At 42.6% G+C, this 22,594-nt stretch overlaps 1 protein-coding gene across 3 annotated transcripts in view; it reads right to left on the reverse strand.

The window, feature by feature from the left end:
* The window catches only part of CDC42SE2 (CDC42 small effector 2), a 288,901-nt gene extending 272,426 nt beyond the window's left edge, over window positions 1-16,475 (reverse strand). Inside the window, exons 1-2 of one of the 3 annotated variants that reach the window (XM_044060816.1) lie at window positions 16,334-16,475; window positions 9,801-10,140 (exon numbers count right to left, since the gene is read on the reverse strand). In XM_044060816.1, the coding sequence (XP_043916751.1) occupies window positions 9,801-9,854 (54 nt within the window). In that variant the 5' untranslated portion in view covers window positions 9,855-10,140; window positions 16,334-16,475. The remainder of the gene's footprint in view (window positions 1-9,800; window positions 10,141-16,333) is intronic. The other 2 variants (XM_044060814.1, XM_044060815.1) reach the window with 2 other exon arrangements.
* Between the last annotated feature and the right edge of the window lie 6,119 nt (window positions 16,476-22,594).

A 22,594-nucleotide genomic window follows, 5' to 3' on the forward strand; every position in this document is an offset into this window, starting at 1 on the left:
GAAGTCTTTTCACAGATGCCAGATGCTGTAGAAGAATGTCATTGCACTCTGACTTGGACAGTCTAATTAAGGATATATTTGTATTCCTCTTTGTCTGCAGAATGCAATTACTGGTGCCAGGCACTTTGTAAAGACTCTGGACGCAGTAGGTAAGCCAAAGGGCAGTGCAGAAAATTGGTACTGCACTGAGCCAGCCTTGAATCTGAGGCATCTTCTGAGTGACTGTTTGATTGGGACATGCAGGTATGCCTCTTTTAGGTCTAAAGTCACAAGCCAAGCATTCTTGCCCAGCATGGGCAGAACCTGCTGCAAAGTCAACATTTTAAATTTTGGTACATCCAGGAATGTGTTCTGAATAGATAGGTCCAGTATTGGTCTTCAGGCCTTGTCCTTTCTGGGTACCAAGAACAGTCTTGAGTAAAATCCTTGTCCCTGCTCTTGCTCTGGTACTTGTTGAATGGCCCCCATGTCCATGAGGGATGAGACTTGTTTTTGCGCCTCTGCCCATTGATTTTTTGGCAGATCTGGCCAGCCGTTTGCCTTTGACAGGGTATGGAAATGGAACTTGTACCCTTGTGATATGATATTTAGAACCCACTTGTCCTGGGTTATAATGTGCCAATTTTGAGAAAAAAAGTGCTAATTTTCCCCCTAAGGGTGCTGCCAGGACATAAGTGCTTGGTGCAGGCAGGGGGAAGTCATTATGACTGTTTCCTGTATGGTTGTGATTCGTCTTCTCCAACTTTGGAGGTAGAAGCACCCCACTGCTTTGACCTGTATGAACCTTGTGCCTGGGATCTGCCCCTTTGAGATCTGTCTGACACAGGAAAGGACCAATGCTTTGTAGGCCAGTGTCTACTAAACCTAGGTGGTTGTACTTGTAAAAAATCTTGATAGTTTGCATAGATTTAGTTTTGCCCTCAGTTTTCTTTAACACCTCCTTCTGCCTTAACACCAAACAAAGTATCATGCTACAAAGATGCATCTAATAATTTAACTTTGACATGATCGAACAGATTTTGTTCCTTTAACCAAGCACGCCTCCTAATTGCAGAACCCGTAACTGCGGCCCTGCAGGAGGCCTCCAAAGAATCAAAACCTCATTGCAAAGTATGCTTTCCAACTTGTTCAGCTGCATGCAATAAATCCTGCATTTCCTAGTTTTCTGCACATTGAGTTGAACAACATTTTCTGTTTTAGCAATGCCATGACATGTTGCTGATATTTGAGCATATGAAACTGACAGTTTAAGGCCCTTATAGCCAAGGTAGCAGATGTGTAAACCTTCTTTCCCCATCTATTCAGTGCCCTAGAATCCCTGTCAGAGGGGGTAGGGTTTTTTGCAGCAGAAGCCTCAACTCCTTTGGGACCTTGTGAAATTGTTTCTGGGTCTGCAGCAGGGTTTTTAAAAAGGAATTTATGAGAGTCAGGAACCCTGTAATATCTGTCAGGCTTAACAGGAGCTGGAGTTAAGGAGTCAAGGGTCAGACTAGACTCCGAAAACACACAATCTACAATGTCTAACAGGTGGAATGGCTACAGGCCTGTGTTGAGGTAGTAAAAGGAAATCCTCGAGCCTCTTTTTAGATTCTGAAAAATCTTGGCTCTCTCAGTGGAAATGCTCCCTCGTGGTATGCAAGGTTTCCCCAAAAGAATAGTCCTCTGGAGGAGAAGCTAAAAGTATAGATTCTTCAGCATCAGAATCCTCATTGGGGGGGGGGGGGGGGGAATTCCTGATCAGAAGAGGAATCCTTAGAAATAGAAACCTGATCTGAAGATTCACAGTCGGTCTCTTGCCTAGGCCTCTTATCAGGAGGGGGATGGGAACCCCTGATCAAAGTAATCAAGTCTTCGGCCATTTTGAGCATCTGTTTGTTTGGGCATAGAGGCCTGTCGACGTGGCTCTTGAGTTTCTTTGCTTTAGAAGGTGCTTTATTCTTTGCCTTTGAAGCTGAAATCGGTTTAATGTAAAATATATTTAGATCTGAATACACCCTCAGAAGCCGGTACCTGCTCAACGGCTTCCAGACCCATCTGAGGGAATAGTGTCCGAGGCTCCAATGCCTCGAGTTTCCAGCGGCATAGCAGACTCCACGTGGGAGTCGGTAGCAGCCTGCGACTTTAAACTAGCAGGAGTCAGGGGCTGTGAAAGCACCTCACTGAGAACCGGCGACTGGCTTAAGAGAAGCTTAGTCGTCGATTTTGGACCTCTGTTGTTTATCTCTCGCCTTTTCTTTGCGTTTTTTGTGAACTCCGGTAGTCGGATGGCTATCTGACGACATTTCTGGATAATTAAACAGACGTCCAAAATAGTTTAAAGCAAAATCATACCAACGCTTAATAGTGCATTGGTTAAATCTAGCACAAAACAGACAACCAGAAACGTTGTGATCAGGGCCTAGGCAAGAATGCAGTAAGAATGAAAGTCATTATGAGGTATTTGCTTTCCACAAGAAATACAATTAACTTTTTCTGACATTGGTCTGGAGCAAGAAAAAAAGTTTCCCCAACGGGGTACTTAGCTTTATTGAAGACTTCAGGTCTGAAACTCGAACACGAAAATCTCAGGAGTCGGCCGACTGGCACTTCGGGCACCGCACGGCAAGAAAGACTGAAGAAAATGGCGTCTGCTGCTTCTTTTATACCCCTGACTACCTGACGTCAGGGAAGGGGTGACCGCAGCCGACAGGACCCAAGACTTTGAAATTCAGGCCGACTTGAGGGCAACCTGCCAGAAGGATTACCCAAATGTAATGACTGCAACAGTGAAATACGAAGAACATCAGTACACCTTTAAGCACAGTGGACCCAAAGGAGGCCCTGTCCCTGGAGGCCAAATCCATTTTATAATGCCTGATAAATGTACGAGTAGCAGCCCAGGTAGCTGCAGCACAAATATTATCCATAGGAATCGGGCCTGAAAGGCAGAAGATGTAGCTAGTGCTCTAGTGGAAGGAGCCTTAACCTTAAACGGTAAATCTCTGTGAGGTATAGATGAAGGTAATGCAGTTTGAGAGCCAGTTGGAAAAGGTAGTTTTAGAAACTGGCCTACCCTTTTCGGCGTCTGAAAAGGATATGAACTGGCCAGATTTTCTAAAATCTTTTGTCCTATGCAAATAGAATCTAAGTTGTCTGTGCACATCCAGTTGATGTAATTTGTATTCTGCCTTGTTGCTGTGATTAGGGAAAAACACTGGAAGCTCAACAGACTGATTTACATTAGTTGAAGAGACTTCAGGTAAAAAGGATGGATTAGTTCGTAAGGATACCTTATCCTTATGAAATATCAGATATGGCGGTTTGATAGATAGGGCTTGCAACTCCGATACCCTTCTAGCAGATGTTATAGCAACCAGAAAAATGATCTTCCAGGAAAGGAACTTTAGGTCTGAAGATGAAGAAGGTTCAAAAGGTGGTAACGTTGGATAAAAGTCCCAAGGAGGAAGGGGTTCCTTAAAGGGAGGTCTTAATAAGGAGGCACCTTTCAAGAAGGCTCTACACAACCTGTGTGACATTAAGTTCGAAGTAGGATCACCAATGTGGAAATATGAAATTGCAGCGAGTTGTACTCTGATGGCTGCTGCAGCTGAACCCTGTTGGAAGAGTTCCACCAAGAATTCCAAGAGAGTGAATAGGCCCAGAAAAAGGGTCAATGTTTCTGTTTGGAACCCAGAGAGAAAAGCTTTTCCATTTGCTATAATACAGTTTTCGGGTGGAAGCTTTATGAGAGGACATCAAGATATGTTTAACTGTTGGGAGTGAAATTCTGAAGCCTGACTAAACTGGGAAGTGGAGCAGCCAAGCTGTCAAGTTGAGGGTGTGGAGAGAAGGATTAAGCGCACCTGACATGTGCAGCAGGACTGTAACTGGGTCCAGAGTCCAAGGCTTCTCTGGAAGTTTAGGCCAAAAGAAGGGGAACCAAACTCGACAAGGCCAGTAAGGAGCAATGATAATCATCCTGCTTCCCAAGGACTGTGCTTTCTGTATGACTCTGGGTATGAGAGGAAATGGAGGAAAGGCATACAGAAGTCCCGAGGGCCAAGCGTGAGCAAGTGCATCTCTTTTCGTCTCTCCCGGTGGGGGGATTAGGGTAAAGTAGTTGCTGCACTTGGCATTCATGGGAGTGGCAAAATGATCGCAGCAAGGCAGACCCCATGTTCAGAAAATGTTTTCCACTACGTTCTGATTGAGAGATCACTCGTGAGGCATTAGTATTGCCCTGCTCAGGTCGTCTGCTATCACGTTGACTTCCTCGGAATGTGCGTTGCTATTAGAAAGCACTGGGAAGAAACTGCCCGTTGCCAAACTCTTAGGGCCTCGCGACAAAGGGGGTAAAATCTGGTTTCCCCCCCTGCTTGCTTATGTACCAAACCACAGACATATTGTCTGACTATCACAATTGTCCCTAGAGGAAGAGTCGTGAAGTGCTTGCAATGCAAGAAGCACTGCTCTAGGACATTTATATGCAAGCGAGCCTTGCGTTCCTGCCATATACCTTGGACTATTTTCCCCAGATAATGTCCCCACTATCTGGGAAGCATCCATGGTCACTGTAGCTAAAGGTTGTTGTGGAACAAAGGGTCTCCCTATGGTCACATGGCTGGAGTGTATCAACCATTTTTGCATGATTCCGTTATCCTGATAAGGTGCAACATAGGAAGCTCTTGAAGTGACCATTGGGAGAACAAAAGCCACTGAAGGATCCTCATATGCATTCTGGCAAGGGGAACCAGTGTTATTGTGGAAGCCATTGTCCCTAATAATTTTAGGACCATCTTTGCTTTCACCTTGGTCTTGGGAGGAAGAAGAATCTGTTGCCTGACTGCTGAAACTGTCTGTTGGAAGATGTGCTACCAAGGAAGCGGTGCCTAGAAATGTAATATGTTGACAGGGCAACGAGGCAGATTTTTGAAAGTTGACCAATACCAAATTGAGCGCTAATTTTCAAGGTCACACCCCTGGCTTGTTGCAGTAGATATTTTTGAAAGTTGACTAATACCAAATTGAGCGCTAATTTCCAAGGTCACACCCCTGGCTTGTTGGAGTAGATGCTTGGTGGTGGCAGATAGGAGTCAGTCGTCTAGATCGGGAAAGCTCAGAATCTTAAGACACCTCAGGTGAGCTGTGACTACTGCTATGCATTTGGTGAACACTCTGGGGGCTGTAGTGAAACCAAATGGCAGAGCTCGGAATGGATGACTGGCTTCCCAGTCAGAAGCGCAAGTACCTTCTCAATGCCCTGTCCATTGTTATGGGGTAGTAAGCATCTGGAAGGTCTACTGAGCACATCCAATCGTCTTTCCCTAAAAAGGGAAGTATAGACTGCAGTGTCACAATTCAGAACTTGGACTTCTTGACAGATTCATTTAAATTGCTTAGGTCTAATATGCATCTCCAGTCCGCTGTTCTTTCTGGCACCAAAAAGAATCTTGAGTAAGTTCTGAATCCTATTTGGTCTGCAGGGACTTCTTGGATGACTCTTGTGCAGCAACTTTTGAATTTCTATAGTTGCTTGCTCCATTAGGTTGGGTTGAACATCTGGGATCGTTCTGTTCTGTGGGATAGGGTAAGAAAAGGGAATGGAATATCCTCTGGATATTATTTTTAGTACCCACTTGTCTCGTGATAGTTTGCCAGGTTTCTGGGTACATAGATAAACATCTCCCGACTGCCTCCAGAGTAGAGCAGTTGGGGCCTCCTTTCAGGAGTGCTGACAGGGGCGTCCACGAAAGGAATCACGGTCACCCTGGTTTTGCGGGTCCCCTCTGCCTCTAGGGCAGCTTCCACCATTACCTCCCTCTTCCCCTAGGGAAGGATTCACCCCATGCATCCTGGAAAACTCTCTGGGATCTTCTGAACCACATTTTCCCACTCTTCTGACCTTTAGGATAAGGTCTTGAAGGTATGGAAAAACGTACTCCAACAGCAGAGATTTTCCTTCCAGCTCGCATCGGGCGAGAATGTCTTACTTTGGGTCCAAAGAATGAAGAACTGTCAAAAGGGGCATTAGTAAAGGTAGATTTAAAGAGCTCTGCAAAATTGCACAAGCGTATCCAAGAGTGTCTTCCAAGGGAAACTCTGGAACCTGCTGCCCTGCTCGCTCCATCAGCTGTGTAAGAGATCAGCCTCATGGAGGAGTTGATGACAGAATTTAAGGTGGCTAGCTGGGAGGAGAACTTCTCATTCACCCCCCACAGCCAACGTACCTTGTAGAGTATCTCCTAGTTCTTTCAGGAGATCTCTCTCTAGCCTTAAGCGAGGTAGTTCAGCGATGGAAGTATAAAGGTCACTGATGAAAAAACATGCTTCCCGTATCTGTCCATCATTCGAGAGTCTTTGTTCGGAGGATGGACAGATGAGGATGTCTCTGAAAGATCCTTCTTGGTGGCTACTGCCACCACCATAGCCTCTACAGGTAACCCCTTAGTGAGGAAATCCTTTCCGGAAGGAACCGATAAGACTGTTTGGCCTCAGTGGGATGTTTCCATTGTGTCAGGTGACTCACGCCTTTCAGCTGACAGAGTCCATTAGCTCGACGAAAGGCGGAGACACCCAAAAGGCTGAAGGTTGAGATCCAAAAGCCTTCAGCTACACTGACTCCTCATTAGAAGGAGTAGAGGCCTGCCAGCCGCCTCTCTGCTTCAGGATCTCTAGAATATCTGCAAATGAGATATCAGAGGATGACCGTGGGGACCCTTCGGTCACCTCGAGGTCAGTGTCTGAAGTGACAAACTCATCTGGAGAGTCTACATGCTTCCTCTTGCAAGTTCTGTTCCAAGGGAGCTCCTCAGAACAGTATTCTGGGGAGGCCTTGGAAGAGAGGGGTTCACCCAATAGGGGATCCTGAGACTCTGGATCTCTGCTGACCTGTGGAATGGGTGGTGCAGAGACAGTAGCCGGTGCCCTTAGGGGGACGAGTGCTGGTATCCTTATGTGGAGCTGCAGGGGCAGATGGCACACTCATCAGCTCAAAGGCAGATTCCACCAGCTCCGAAGACTCCCTTGGCTCTGAGGAGACAGAGAAAGCCACCAGACCCAGCAAGACCAGCCCAGAGGATGATGTAGGAGCAGAGCTCACCCGGGTGGACACTCCAAGGGGTAGGCTCTGCACCAAAGATCGGGGCCGAGAATCCTCCTCAGGGCCGACCGGGGAACCCAGACTCTCTGGACGGCGCAGCTACTATTGGAGCAAAGGTAGACTCAGTGACCACTGAAGGGGGTCTCGGAATAGACTGATCCACAGTGACTGGCACCAAGCACTCCGGCTCTGAAGGTTCAGCTTGGCTCAGAGGAGGAACAACAGTGGGTACAATGGCTATAGTAGGCTTCGGGACCAGATGGGTCAGAGCCGAAAATAATTTGGTTAGTGCCGGCAACTTCAAGAGTCTGCGCACCACCCATTCCACGTCATAGTCAGAGACCTGGAGGATAGGGACAGAAAACAAGACCTGTGCAAAATGGGAGAGACCGGTGGAATCTCAATAGACTGGCTCCAAAGACTTTGAAGCCGAAGAACCAGGTTTCTCAATCAAAATAACCTCAGATGGTTCCGAAGACTGTGGAACTGAGGAGGTAGTAGCCTTAGATATTTTAAGTAACTTAACTGGAAGCTCTGAATGAGCCGATGCAGCAGGTGATTGTCTCTTTTGAGGTTTGTCCTTTTTTGAAGGAGGAAAAAAAAGAGGAAGAAATGTGGATATCTTCCTCACAAGTTGGCTTTAAGAGCCCCTTAAGGATCAATTTGTTTCTCCTTTCTTGTAAAACCCTGGCACTGATGGAATGACAGAATGTACAATCCTCTTGCAAATGAATAGCTCCCAAGGCAATAAACACAGATGACATGACTGTCAGTAATAAGACATCTTTTGGGAACATTTCTGGCATTTCTTGAAGCCCGAAGGCTTATGTTCCCTCTACTTTGGGTCTTTGGACAAGATTATGACAAAAGATCACAATCTAACAGAAAAATCTAAACACTGAAACTACTGATATATAACTAACTACAACAGGAAACACTGAGCAGACAAAGGGAGATAACAGGGCCTCTAACTAAAACGGCCCTAAATCCCAGAAAAAACACCAACTACAAGCCCTTTAACTAAAACAGGCGAAGAGCTCTCTAACTTAAACGAGCTACTATCAAGCTATATGAAAAGGACACAACAAAACCACTACAAGGGATACAGCAAGGCCTACCAAGTTTGAGTCTTTCAGCTATCGTGTATTCGGCAGAGTCAGAGCAGAGGATCAGCTCCGAACCCATCACTGTAAGAATGAAGGCGAGATAGGACAACATAACATTGAATATTTTGCCTTTGGCCTGGGTCATACACGAAAAAGGTCTTCAGACCAAGTGCACTTAGCTGAATAGCAAATGGTAAAGAAAGCTAAATGAACACTTTCAAAGCAAGTCATGCACATGACCTACGGTCCCCAAATTACACTACACTCCAATACTAATCCATCTACATTAAATCCATTATGAATCTGTCATATCAGTTTAGTCTCCCACATCTCAAAACTTCCCTAGAATACCTTGTCTCAGTCAATTCCCACTCACACCACCAATTTCAGTTTCTCCATATTACATGTACTTAAAGCTTACAGAAACAGGACTTGAAGGGAAACATCAACCAGGGCTAGTAGAGGGATAGCATTCAGAGCAGCTTCAACACAATCTCTGAATAACATGCTGCATTTTCAAATCACTACAGACTACTGTCTGGTTAGTGCACATAAAAACAAGGAATGCTTCAACTGGAATTTGGCACTAAAATAAATACCCTTCTAATAGCATCATCAGCAGTAAGCCACTTGGAAATAGATGTATTTTAGGATGCCTACCTGATGTTCGTCTGGGTTTATATTCTGACCTGATACTGCACACAGCATTCTCATTTCTGAGAATACTCATAATGCAGTCTTGTTACTACATTATCTACATATTACCACACTTGTATGCTTATGTCAAAGGCGACAGCAAACTCAAAAGGGGTTCAGGATGACTCAAGGTTAAACTAAAAGTTAGAGTTATCTGCTAGTACAAGCCATGCTCTTAGCAAAGAATTCATGCTTAGGTGGGGGATAGTGCAGAATTTACTCACAGCCAGTGTGGGTTGACCTCAAAAATGAAACCCACGTGGCCAGTTAAGGACAGCCATGGGTAAATCTGCATTACCTACACTAAATAAGCTATACTGCTCCTTCACGATGACATTTAAAATGAAACCTATCTTACGTTGTTTTTGCATCTGACTGACTTACTGATCCTTTGACTACACATTTCATGTATATACAGTCCTTCCACTATACATCCCAGTCAGTGTTCTCTCTCTCTGTTTTTTTTTTTTTTTTTTTTTTTTAGTGCAATAAAAATGTCCGCGGTTAGAATGAATAAAGATCTAATCAGTGCTTTCTACACTGCTCAGAGCTGCAAAAAGTCAGTCATGCAAGCGTGACAAAACACTTTAAAGTAAAACCACTTCTAGAAAAAGGTGTACAAGAATAAACTACACAAATGAACACTACAACATTGGTTACAAAAAGGATATCGAAGCAAGCAGAAATATGGGAACAGGATTTCAAAAGGACTACACAATACTTGAGCTTGAAATTTGATATACACATCTCTCGAGATCCCATTGACAGAAAAAGAAAAGGAAATAATAAGTTAACTGCTTAAACTTTTTGCTTTCTCCAGTCACATTTTACTGTTAAAGGAAGGTCTTGCCTACCCTGCATTATAAACTGGAATCTCTGTAGAACAAAAGATACCATATTTCATTCATGCTTATACTTACCGGCTGAGGCTGTTCTGCAATACAGCAATTAAAACATAACCAGAATTCACTCATGGTTATCGGTCCAGAGATGTCCTGAAATAAAGTCCAAGTAATCCTGGCCAAGCAGGACTTCAGAAAGGAGGCCAATCCCAGCTGAAACTCCTTAGCAATGGTCCTAAACCAAGGTAGAAAAATGGTGACAAATGAGCAGCTCCAGTTCTGTCACTTTCTTGAAAAGTCCTTTAAAACAAGCTGGAAATTAGGACGAGGAAAGAAAGGCAATCTTTTCTGAAGTGGAGGATCTTCCAATAGCCCTGGTGAAGAATAAATATCCTTTTATGTCAAGTCAGGAGATGCTCTACAAAAAATACAAAGGAAAAAATGCTCAAATCAGCAAAAGACCATAGATACGTTCATACATTACTTTAGTTTAAAGGGATAGTACTGATCACTACAGACCATTAAATTTTAACATCTTCGATATTGACCATTTTCTACAATCCCCAAAACTAATGACAGCCATCTTTGCTTTCTAAACACAAGCAACTAGATCTTTAAACAGGAGATATTCTCACGAAAACTTCAGAAAATGGTACTAGGACATTTATACATGTACAGTTTCAGAGGAGATTGCTATTCAATTTTACCCAATATATGGCCCCTAGAGGCAAGATGGCATGCATTTTTGCCCATGCATTGAGTATTTTACAGGATTACCCTTGTCCATAAGGGACATGGGCACTGCCTCCAGGAGTAAATTTCTGATTCCACATCTATTGATCCAAACTGTATTTGAAGAGGGCCAGGGAAGGGCCCTACTTAATGTGAATAGGAAGCCTAAAAATCTCTACTTCTATCAAGATTATGTTACCTTATATGAACTCAAACTCAATTCCTTGCTTAGAAGGACAACGCCTTATCCATTAGGCTACCTTGGCTTATGTTCCTAGCTTGAAAGGGAAAGGTGCACCCACATTTTTGAATTTTAATAAAGAAAAGGTAATCCAATTTCATCTTAAAACAATCAGGCCACGTCATACAAACATTTATTTTTTTATATTTACCATGAAACAGATAAAACGGATTAAAATATTTTACAAGTTGCTGCAAGGTCAATATCCAATAGCCATTCTAATCTAAACTGGACTCCATAAACAGATGTCAATACGGACTGTAGACAAACTTTTCAGGACAGGACACAGACAGGCTGCCTTGTTCAGAAAGGCATAGTTTTGCTCACCCTTACTACTGGCTCATGCAGTATTCTGAATAAGTGAAACACTGTATGCGTTTCAACAAATAACTAAAAATATCCGACAAAATTAGTTTTACTTTTGATCTTTAACACTCAAAATATGATGTACACAACTGTGTGTATGGTAAAACAAGTCCTGCTGAATGTAAAGCTGTGCTCAACCACAAACAAAGTAGTATGAACAAACATGTATAACAGCACCACACCACAGGTATAGTCTGCAGACAGTGTTTGAAAAGTCTATTTGGATTTTACACCGCTCTTTGCCATCTGCTTTTTATTGGTTTGCTGTGGTGCTGTGTATAATTTACAGGAAAAAACGCAGCTACGCAATGTTCTCTGTTTTTTTTAGATGCAATGACAACTATATCTTCATGCTGCACTGGATACAAATAAACTGTTGGCTGCATGCTGCACTGGATACAAATAAACTGTTGGCTGACCAGCAAAAGTAGACAAAATATTCATTAAGGGTTGAAAATGAAAACTTTCCTATTCAAAAGAACTGTACGAGTTTTCTTTCTGATGCATTGATAACTTAATGGATTACAACCTTCACATGTTGAACTCCAGACATGAAAAGGGATTAATTACAAGCTACAAAATTAAATGGCTCTCACTGTCAAGAGGCCCTGAATATAGTTTTACAGCCAATGTATAATATTCATCTCAAATGCACTTTGACAGTTGACTCCTACTGAATGTACGGACTTGAAATGCAGAGTGCCTACACAGAAAAAAAGACTCAAACTGCAGAAAGAATCTCCAACATCGTGTTGCTTCTTTAAACTCTTGCCCCCTACACTCCCTACGTGGAGGACAAACCTCAACCACCACCTAAACTTGTAGAGACTGCCATAACTTGAAGAAAAGGGAATATTCCGGGAAATGGCTCTCAGACATGGCATTCCTAATTCTATTATTTGGCCAGTCTCCATATTTTAGGACTCGCTCCACTGAGTGCCAGCACTTCAGATGGTTACATATCTGATGGCTGTTGGTAAAATTTCATGGATACATACTTGATATAACACGTAAATCAGAATGCTATCTTTAAAAAGTAAATGTAGTGCAGGGCTAAGGTTAGCTACATTACATTTCCACACGAGTTTTGGTACATTTCTAGTACAAAAAAAAAAAAAAGATCCCTTTCCTGGATAAATGAACATGACTTGATCTACATTAGTTCATTTCTTAAGCAACCTCCCTTGCATAATCCAGCAAACCCAAACCACTAATCTACTGACTAAAGAAAAACCTATGGAACACAATTTGGGCAGGAAAGAAAGCCCCAAATCTCAAAATACACCAACTCTGATCACAAAGCAGTACTGGTAAGTATAAATGTCTTTCCCCAATACTGTTGATTTCAATGAAACAGGGAGTACCACTTCTGCAAAAAAAAGCACATCACCAGTCGAGTCCCCCCAAGGCGCCAATCCTGGGTTCTCTACTCCTTGCCATTAACTATTCTGATGTAAAGGCAGATATCAATGGGGTATAGCTCACCAACCTGGATGACTACTATAAACTGGGTGCCATCATATGCTCCCCAGTGACATGCACACACCCTAATGAAGGCTGAAATGGACGTGCACATGGTGCACTGAAAATGGGCTGAAGCTTAAATAAAATAAAAAGCTTTTACTTGGTAAACAAGAATCCTCTACTTCATACCATATCTAAGGCCACTCCCTTAAACGGACTCTGATCAGGGCACGTTCAGAGACCGGGAGCTATACAGTTTGATCATTTCAGTCTGTCAAAAAAAATCATCTAGTACAGTTAATTTTCCAAGGCATAGCTTACAGGAAATTCCTTTCTACATTTGCTTCATACAATCCAGCACAGAGGAGAATACCTCTTATGACATGCACCATTTAAGCTTTTTGCCCAGTTTGAAAGGTCTCCCAAATATTGGAGCAAAAAAATCAAAAAAAAAAAAAAAAAAAAAAAAAAAACACATACTAGCTTAAAACTTAGGCTAACAGATTACATTTCCTCTTAGTATACTCTGCCTCATAGAAGCTAGTTTATACTGGTGTGCCTTGCTTGATCTTCAATACCCACGATGGATAAGCAGTACCACTAACATCTGCACCAAAGACCTTAACTTTCAGTGAAATACATGCTAGAGTGATTAATTCCCAACCAAATAATCCTCAACTTAAAATAATTCTCAGTTTATTGGATAAGCTTCTGCTAATCAAGCAATGCAACACGCGGTACAAAACTAATTGGCACAACTGGATAGGCAATCAAACTCACCCCTGACATAAAACGTGACATTTCCTAATTGGGGGAGAATAACTCATCCAATTACGCTTGGGGTTAGCTGGAGGCTGCTCAATGGTCTTCAAGACTGCATGCATAATATACAACTATTAACCACTGAGAAGTGCATATGCTTCAGGTAACATGAATTTATCTCCCCAAAGCAGCATAATCAGCTAAAGTAATAACTTAAATACCCAACTTTAAGAACTGCAGTAATGTATACTGAAAACTATAAACAAGCTAAAAGTGGCTGTAAATCTTCACACATGCTCTCAAGAGAGTTTATTCTTGAAAGTTAAGGTATATTTGTACCAAATCATTCATCAGAAATGCACTCTAGCTTCAAGTACGAGGCTGTAGCATTTAAATATGGTGCAGAAATTTGATCTGCATAACAGGACAGGTATGTGGCTTTCAACTGTTAGCTACAGTACCAGAATGTACTGCACATTAAAACATGTAAACCACAGATGTATGTAAATGTACTTCCTGAGTTTGAAGATTTGCTACACAAAACAATGATGCAGTAGGCATTCAATACACATTCGACACAAGGGTATATGTATAATTTCCCACTAACAAAGTCTGGTGTTGCCAATTTACTGCCCAATTCCAATATAGCACCAGCTCACAATCGTGTTCACCCACACACACCACTGAAATAATAGCAGGTAAAGATGTAGCACTACCACAGCTTCCAATTTACACTACAAAACCATGTAAATGTGTACTGTACCCCCTTTCTCCCTTGTCCTTTCCCTAAAGGTTTTACTTAGTCATGCTGTTCTGCTCACCCACACCCAGTAATGAAAGCATTCCAAGAAAATTCCAAACAAATCAGGCAAATTAAACAAAACTCACGCCTTAAAACATACTTTAAGAAAAACAGTTATATAATTCAACAACCCCATGCCACAATAAAATATTTAGTTGCCACTAATCACTCCCTCTAAAAATAAGGGAACTTATTTACATAATTTAACTATTTTTTTTTTTTAATCTTCAGTGGCAACTCTGCTTTTTTCTGAATTGTTTGCGCTCATCTTTCTGGACTGTTTAAAATACAGCCCTGAAATATAAAACACAGAAAACCAAAATGTACAATACAAAATGCATCTGTACGATATTATCTCGAACTTACCAGCTTCGATCCCATGCCTTTTCTATTAAACTAGAACTGCTAGTACTTTGATAATTTTGAAGCTCGAGATTATAGCTAACAAGGCAGAGTACATATTTCTGTGGTGAAACTCAGATTTTAAAGACTTGGTCACTCTTGTCATTTAATGGTCTCATTCAATTACATCTACCCATTTCATAAAATGGTTACATCTGCCTGACCTTGACTGCAAGCTAGACTTATGTAAGAATACTGCACCACTTAACTGTAAAAGGAGAATCCCACTTTGAGACATTTACAGAAACTATTGGCAATTTAGCAACTTGTCTCCTCTTTGCCCCCCTGAAAACATGTGACAGGCTTGGCGGGGGTCACCCTTTTCAATAAAACATCTGCAGAACAGTATATCTTTCGTTCATTTTTTGGATGGTCAAAGTTCTAAGAGGAGCAAAAGATACAGCACACACCTCCCCAGCACCCAGAAGTGATGAATTCCTCCTCAGAGTACATGCTCCTAATCATTTACTTCCTGTTTATATACTGGGAAAGTAGATTGATGCAATATGGGCCCATTTCAGCCACAGCGCACGAGTTATAACAGAAAAAAGACAAGGTAGGTGGTTAAAGAAAACTGTGATGCTATAAGCAAGCCACCTCAATAACCCACCTGTCAAGTCTGCTTTACAAAACAATCAAATCCCCTGCCAAAATGTCAGATGCATTTATGGTCTTGACCATCATACAGGCTCGGAAAATGCAGCCCAAGAAATACTGACTGCAGCATTAGAAATGAGCAGCCAGTTTGTCTTGACAGTTCACATACACAGCCCAAAATAAGCAGTTCAGTTAAGTGTCAGGAAGAATGCATAATTTGTTGTACTTGATCTTTTTGAACAGTATCACAGGGTAGGTTTTAGTGTGAAGAACCATTCACAAACTTTAATGGAAGTCTTCAAAATGTGTGGGACCCATCATTAAAATCTAAGGCTGCATCTGACTACAGGCCTACCCTGATGTCACCAAGGAACTCCACAAACGTTTTAGACTGTGGTTTAGTTAATGTTAACAAAGCTTTTTATTTAGAACAGGACCCATGTGCAAGTGTCAAGAAACACTGCAGTAATACATTTTATTAATGCCAACACACACACGGGGTCATAACTGTCTTGTTTGAATATTTCAGACGTTTTCCTCCCACTGCACTTTTGCATATAGCAAAGGTCAAGGGAATATCCCTAAAATAGGGCTTTTGAATTTCTCTGCTATAAACTCTGCAATTTCTTATTCACAAAGAAAAGGACTAAATTTCAATCTTGAGTTCTCACTTCATGTTAACCAGTGTTATACTCAGCATGTGGATATTCCATCCAAGGAGTGCTCCACAAAACACAGCTGTTCAAATGACCCTCAGTTTTCCTCTGTCCCACATTTTAGTATTGCAACATAAATACATTTTGACATTAAAAACAAAAGTTCCTCAGGAAAAAAAGGTACAAGTATTGTGCTAGAAGCTACTTTAAACCAGACTGCCCTGATTTCCAAACTCTGGCGGCAGTTTTCAGTGCCTGCCCCTGACTCAAAGGGTGACACTGAGGCACACAAACTAAAAAAGCTTGACCACCTTCGGTCAGAGTTTCTTGACCTGATCAAATTTCCTAAGTCAGGGTTTCTCTCCAAGTGCTCAAACTCTACACTGCAGCAAGACTAACAGAAACCTTATCCTTCAGTGGCTCACTTTATGAGATCGAAGGAGGGTTTAGCTGAGCTTCACAAATCAGCCTCATTTATGAAACTTAAATGCTTAACTGCACATACAGAAGTGTTTAAGAAGTTTGCAGCTTACATCTAATCCAGTACTGAAAATACAGGAAGGAAACTTTAAACACTTAAAGTATATACCTGTTGTCCAAAAAATGCCTTTACTTCGTTAAGATGGATCTTCAAAACACTTTCCAACCAAAATACTTAATCCATTTTGCATCTTACCAATGTGGTCTCACTGGCAGACAGTGAAGTGCCTCATTAAAACCTAGAGATGAATCCTTGGGAGGTGCAAAAGTAAAAAGCCTACCGATATGAAGGTGCTCTACTGAGATCTCCTAAAAGGTCACAGTTTCTAACCTCAGCTACATCTGCTATTGCTCTGCAAAGGAAATGCAGTCACATGGTTAGATAACTCATAAGACAGTAAGCCTGGTTAACCACCGGAAGACTGTGCAGCATGCAAAACAAGGCCTTGAGGCCTCCAATGACCCACTTCCTCATCTTCAGAATCATTTCAGCATAATATTCAACAGCAGTCTGTAGAGAAGTTGTATACTGCTTGCATGAGACGTGTAACAAATTAATACATACTGACTAAACACTGCCTTTTGAAAAGGAGTTGTGCACAAGAGATGGACAGGAACTGATTAGGAGTTGAGAGAACTTTTGCTGTTCTAATATCCCCTGTCAGAGTACGAGGACCAAAAAAAAAAGTCACCATTGTCAGGATGTTTAACCTTCAGATCTATGCAACCTCTGATGTGGTAGCTGAAGATATTGTACACTATTTGAATTTCATGACTGAAGTAAACATAAATGTCCCTGATTTTTTCACAAAAAACTGTCCCACTGTAATGCCATCTTGTTTTAACCAGCCTTCCTAGTGACTTGTTTTAGCAACTTAGAAAATGAACAGTGTAAACAAAAATGTTCCTGATTTTAGACTTGTGATTATAGCTTTGGTCTCAAACTCTAGACAAGAGGTTGACAAAAAGTTACAATATCAGTTCCATGTGTCCTGACATAACTGGATGTCTGTTGATATGTTCAAAGTCTCACCTAACAAAACCCTTCCAACTCTTCAACCCAAGTCACCGCACTGTTTACATTCCCAAGATGTAGCCAACAGCTTTTGGGATGCCCTTGCATACAGGTAGTCCCTCTAATGAGCTTGATAACTACAGGCTTATCAATGTCACTAGCATTGTTCACCAAGCACCTGAATGACTATACTTTACTTGACTGACACCTCCCCACTCACCTGAATGACTTGACTGACACCTCCCCACTCACCTGAATGACTATACTTGACTGACACCACTATTCCAAAGAAAACCGCTTCCACATTCGGCTACCTAGAATTACAGCTTAATCAGTCACAACTACCACTATCAGAGTGGATGCAAAAATAAACCCCCCCCCCCCACCTCTTCTCAGACAAAATATTGCCCCTTTTCTATCCCAACCAGCCATCTGCAAAGGAGTTACTTTCTCAGCTTAAATATGGACGGCCCATTTTCTCTTCTGCCTCCAAGAAAAACCTATAAACTTCAGACCACCAGCACCACCTCTAGATTCATTAAAGAATTTGCTCTATGAGCATCACTGTACTACCCTAGAAAAAAACAGCTACCCACAAAACAAAGATCTAACCCTGCTGTTAAGCTACCAACTCTACAAACTACAACTCCAGACATTTACCCCCTTGCTGCCAGACTTAGAGAAGCTTCCATTCAACATGACACTACTCACACTCCACAACATGACACATGCAGTCTCTTCTCGGGCAACAACTCTTTCAGCAAACTCTCACCATCAACATAAAGGAAATCAAATTACACCAAATTCATAAGGTAACTCGAAAGTAATTCATCCAAACCAACTGCTCCAGCTTCAACACAGGACATATTCCTTAACACACTATCCTTAGCTCCTTTCCACATCTCATAGGTTTACATACTACTAGGCCAACTCTTATTTTAAGCCTATCCAATTACCTATTGTGAGAATCAAACCCTACACCTCCTGTCTACAAGGTAAACACCTTAACCATTTTACCATTCCTCTCCTTTCCCAGTATTAATGAAGGTTATTCCACTATTGTACATCTGTCAGCTTATTCACTAGAATGTACATGTACAGCTTTTCTAACTAGTCTAAATTATGTTTACATTTCTGCCTTTTATGTGAAACGATCTGTACTTCACCCAGCCTGGGTTAATTGGTCAATACCAATTACTGCACTATCACAGTAAACAAGTATAGACGCGTGTAAATAACTGAGCTATTATGCAAAAATGTGACTTTGTATCCTTGAATACACAAGAGGTTGGCTTCCTAAGACAGCTTCTGCCTGCTCAACCTGGTAGAGTTTTTCATAAAGACATACCTTGTAAAGGCCTTCAATACCTATCACCTTACTGGTATTGATAAGCTCTCCTTACGAAAAATTAACCCATACAAAGCCTGCATAAATGACAATCCTACAGAACTTCATACTGTTAAGATAATGTTTAAAAGGTGCAAATAACCTTCTGTTCTTGCATCACGCATGCAATTTTATGGATGCGAACACTATACAAAAACAAAAGGTAGTTTCACACACAAGAATGAACTTCTGAATGTGGAAGACAATGTAGGTGGGAGTGTTTACTGCATTAATTTGTGATAGGGAAGGAGGCACCCATGTCATCCTAGGGTCCAGCTCTAATCATGCCGGATTAGCACAAGTAAAGAACAGCTGTGCAAGAACTTACCATAACCTTAGATGTCCTTCTCTTCCATGTTGCAGTATTCATAACAGTAGGGAGAGGTTGCTGCCTACAGCACCGGACATCTGGCCAGTATACCAAAGTCTTAAGAGCAGGGGTACTTGCTACGCTGCTAGTCAAGGTCATAAACTGACGGCTATAAGAGTGACATCTGCACATACCCCCTTCAGGAATGCCTGCTGCATACAGTAGTACCCCTGGGGAGCAAGAAAGGGATGCTTTTCAGACCCACATATGCCACCAGGCTAAAGGAACCCAATAAGTGCATGTATGTTTGAATGTGGAGAAGGGAAAGACTTCAGCTGGGCAACACAGAGCAGGGGGGTGCTGAATACTGCAACATGGAAGAGAAGGACATCTAAGGTTATGGTAAGTTCTTACACAACTAGTCTATGTCCTTCTGTTCTCATGTTGCATTAGTCATAACAGTAGGGAGAGTACCCAAGCTTTAGGTATGAGCCTGGGAGGAAGGTAGAGGGTCTTGTCTAGAAGACCCTGTAGAATAAACCTAGCAAACCTAGATCTGGCTCTGGAGTCCAAGTCTAGTTTGTAGTGCTTGGTAAAGGTATGGAGTGAAGACCAGGTGGCTGTTTCCAGTATGGAAGCGTGGTCCACCCCCCTGAAAAAGGCTGCCGAAGAGGCAGCTGCCCTAGTAGAATGCACTCGCACATTAGTAGATAAAAACCTTCCCATGAAAGGAAGAACAGGCAAGGATAGTTCAGAAATCCATGAAGCTATACAGTCAGTTTTGCAACTGCCTTCTCCAAAGCCCTTGGATGAAAGGAAATGAACAGTTGGTCAGATTTTCTAATGGATTTGATCTTGTCCAAGTAATACCTAAGCTGCCTATGAACACCAAACAAATAGTGTTTATTCACATGGATTTTGTGGTTGAAGGAAAAAAAGACAGGGAGGTTAATGACTTAATTTAAGGACAGTTCATTAACCACTTTGGGCTTGAACGAGGGGTTAGTTCTGAGCGAGACCCTGTCCTTGTGGAAGGTGAGGTAAGGGAGGTTAGCCATCAAGGCCTGGATTTCTGAGACACCAGGAGACAGGACTACCAGCAGTACTGTTTTCCAAGTACATAGTTTCAGAGATGCCGAGTGAGCTGGTTCAAAAGGTATTGTGAGTTTAAGGACAAAATGAAGGTCCCATGAAGGCGCTATCAGTTCTCTAGGTGGTCTGATGGAGGACCCCTCTTAAGAACAGTTTTACCTGAATGTGGATGCCAAGGGAGGAACCAAGGGAAGACAGGTGGAATGGCGGACAAGTATACCTTCGCAGAAGAGTAGGTCAGCCCTGAATGTAGCAGCTCACACGAGTAAGAAAGGATCATAGATACAGGATTAAAAAAGGGATCCTGTTTTTTCTTCTGACACTACCTGGTGAATCTTTTCCATTCTGCCACAATGTCCTGCAGGAGGCCAGGAAACCTAGTACCAGGAGAAATGGAGTACATCATCTGAATATAGGTGTGTGAAGGGGATTAGAACTCTTATCACCCATAGAGCGAGTATGAAGTTGAGCACCTGAGGGAGTATGAGTGGCCCCCTCATCTTGTGTGAGGACGTCAAATCAGTGGGGTAACCTGTGGTAATTGTCCTTGGATAGTAGATGAAGGGGAAAACAATGCTGTCTTGGCCAAAAGGGAGTTAACAGGATTTTTGGTCTGTCCTTCTGAATCTTCAGGAGGACACTCTGAATCAGAGTGAAGGGGGAAAAGGCATAAAGATAAATCCCTGCCCAAGAAAAATAGAAGACGTCCACCCTTCACACCTGTGGATGTGGATCCCTTGTGCAAAACAGAGGCATCTGCCTGTTCTGGGAGAAGACAAACAGATCTGCCTGCGGAATACTCCACTTGTGAATGAGATCCAAAAATACCTCCCTGTGAAGCATCCATTTGTGGAAGGGTGCAGAGGTTCTTCTGAGAGTGTCCACCATCACATTCTCTGCTGAAGGAATGTACACCTCTTGAAGGCATTCTTTGCTGAAGGAATGTACACCTCTTGAAGGTAAATGTGCAATTCTGCTGCCAGGGACCAAGTCTGAAATGCCAGGCTGCTGATATACCATAGGCCAGTCATACTGTCTAACAACTTTTAAGGTGCCTAGTAGTAGGATTGGATGGAAGGTTTAATAGATTAAGAGAAGGGCCCTCATCTCCTTGAAGTTGATGCAATCCCTTTGTCTGAGGGAAGACCACTCTCCCTGAACTTTGTTTTGTTTGTTGTGGGTTTGCAGGACTGCTCCCCAACCCAGGTCTGGAGCATCTGTGAAGATTTGTTGTGAGGGTGTGGTAATCTGCAAAGATATACCCTGGTTGAGGCTTACGGCTGCAATCCACCATTGTACCTCTTTTTTAAAGCATGGGAGGAGACATAGCAGAGTATCCAGGGGGTGAGAATGTTGGTTGCACCAACCCCTCAGTACCCACTAACACTTTCTCATATGCAGCTTTGCTAAGGGGAGCATGGGTATCAGGGGATGCCATGTGGCCTATGACCCCCAAGAATTCCCTGGCTGTTAAGGTTTGGAGAGAAAGAGAGAGGAGTGAATGGAGGTAATGCGTGATGGCTTCCACCTTCAGGCAAGGAATGAAGGCAACCATCTGATCTGTACTTATCCTGCATCCCAAGAAAACCAGGTCTTGGGTGGGAGTCAGGTGAGATTTTTGCTGGTTCACAGTGAAGCCTAGACTTGCCAGGGTATTGGACACCATGCCTAGGTGGTGGTGGAAGGTAGGTCAATCCTGGTGAAGGAGCAAGAGGCCGTCTAAGTATGGATATATATTTGAATTCCCTGCACTTTGCCGTGGGCAATGACTGGGGCTAGACACTTTGTGAATACTCTGGGAGCTGTGGAAAGCCCAAAAGGCAATAAAGAAAATTGAAAATGCAAGGAACCCACTGAAAAATTTAGAAACTTCATGTAGCTGGGATGAATAGGGATATGGAGGTAGGCATCCTTCAGATCCACGGACACCATGAAGGCTTGTAAGGGATGAGGGGTAAGAAGGTGATGCAAGGTGAGCATTTTGAAGATAGGCACCTTGAGGAATAGATTGAGTACAGACAAATTCAGGATTGGCCTCCAAGGGCCATTTTTCCTTGGAACCAAAAACATCCTGGATAAAATCCTTGTTTGTCTATTCTGGAAGTACTCTTTCTATGGTGCCCTGAGCTTGAAGCTGTTCTACAAATAGGAGGGGAGAGAGATGAAGCTGGAGTTGTGGGTGGTTGGAGTACCCCCTGAAAGGGAGGAAGTGCCCACCAAGTCAAAGTATCCTTTCTGGATGATGGAAAGGACCCAAGCTTCTGAGGTTATTTTCCACCAGGAGGGTAAGGAAAGCGTGAGGCGGAGGGATAACAGAGTGGAGTCGGGTAATGGGTTTGAGTCACAGTGGAGGAGCTCTGTCCTGGGTCAGGCTGCCTCTGAAAGGGAGTTTGGGAGGAGGCAGAAGTTTTCTTAGGAGTGGAATGTCTCCTAGGTTGACTCAGTTCCTTGCCCTGTTGGATGTTGGAATGAGACTATTGCCTCCTAACAAAGGAGGTCCTTTGAGGGTAGTTCCTATGATATCTAGGAATAGGCGAGACTAGCAAATGTTTAAGATTTTGTAGCT

This window comes from Protopterus annectens, chromosome 2.part0 (genome assembly GCF_019279795.1).
Source record: "Protopterus annectens isolate FY-2018-M chromosome 2.part0, PAN1.0, whole genome shotgun sequence".
NCBI classification, from domain to species: Eukaryota; Metazoa; Chordata; order Ceratodontiformes; family Protopteridae; genus Protopterus; species Protopterus annectens.